The sequence below is a fragment of the Sinocyclocheilus rhinocerous genome, unplaced genomic scaffold (genome assembly GCF_001515625.1).
Source record: "Sinocyclocheilus rhinocerous isolate Xijiao unplaced genomic scaffold, SAMN03320098_v1.1 C36461199, whole genome shotgun sequence".
Taxonomy (NCBI): domain Eukaryota; kingdom Metazoa; phylum Chordata; class Actinopteri; order Cypriniformes; family Cyprinidae; genus Sinocyclocheilus; species Sinocyclocheilus rhinocerous.
Window position 1 is genome coordinate 1 of NW_015781457.1, and position 1,160 is coordinate 1,160.

A 1,160-nucleotide genomic window follows, 5' to 3' on the forward strand; every position below is an offset into this window, starting at 1 on the left:
GGTGGTGAGGACCCGGTCCGTGCCTGTGGAAACCGTTGCCATTGGTGTAATTCGGCATCCCGGCTTCGCCTCTGCCTCTTCCCAGTTGAGCGTGATGAGGCAGGTGTGGTTGTAGCTTCATGTTACCGAGGCGAACAGGATGCCCATGGGGCAAAAGGGCACAGCCATTCATGCCCATTGCTGGCGAGGGCAACTGATGAAGCGAGCGCGGGTGCGCGTGCAGGTGAGGATGCGTGATCATTTTGCCCCCCTGTCCCATTTGTCCTTGACTAGCATGGCTAGGTAGCCCCCGTCGCCCTTCTCCAGACCCCACTGACTCTAAAGGCTGCATCATGTCCCCTCTCGGATGTGCATCTGCGCTCAGCAGCTCTTTGAGCAGCCCTGCAGCACAGTTGTACTGACTCACGAAGGGTCCGTAGCCTCCTGGTTGACTGTCCGATAAAGTCGGTATGGCAATGGGACCCAGTCCGCCCACCCCGGCCTGTACATACAGGCACTTCCGGTAGTCCTGCTGGACTTGGGGCTGAGGACCCATATTGGGGGAGTTGTAAGACGGGTACCCAGGGCTACCCTGCATCATGGGCGAAGACAGTGCAGTTTGGGCGTCTTGGCTGCCCTGGGTGTTATTTTTGGGTGAGATGAGGTTGAGGTTGTCTAAGAGATTGTCCATCATCACGTTCTCGAAACTGTGGTGACCCGTCACTTCGGAAAGGCTGGGGAGGGGGCCGCCCAGTTTGGTGCCTGGGTACCCGATGGGAACCTCACCGGCCTCGTCCTCCTCAGGTAGGAAGGGTGAGCGACGGCCGCTGAGCGTACTGGCATCAGAGCTGGCACGGGTACGAAATGTTGTCCAGGGTTCAAAGTCATCATTGCTGTGAGAGTTGGGGCTGCCGAGCCATTTTGGGTACTGAGAACCAGGACTGTTAGAACCACCGTCCAGTCCACTCTGCAACGACATCTACAGATACAAAAGAAGAGCTATGAAAACCAACTGTAACACATTATTGCTCAGATATATATTGCTGTAAGTCACTTTTACACCATGTCTACACTGGAAGTAGCACAACTATTGATCATCTCATTAAAGCAAACCAATGAGATTTAAGTTTGAGGCCATGAATTATTTTTAAACTGAATTTGACTGGAAAAAGGAAGGAAAA

The 1,160-nt window shown here is 53.7% G+C and overlaps 1 protein-coding gene across 1 annotated transcript; it reads right to left on the reverse strand.

The window, feature by feature from the left end:
* Positions 1–4: 4 nt before the first annotated feature.
* Positions 5–958, reverse strand: LOC107736053 (forkhead box protein O1-B-like; the record flags this gene model as incomplete). The annotated part of the gene is made up of 1 exon (XM_016547562.1): positions 5–958. A coding segment is annotated over exon 1 (954 nt), but the record flags the coding sequence as incomplete, so codon positions are not given.
* Positions 959–1,160: the final 202 nt, after the last annotated feature.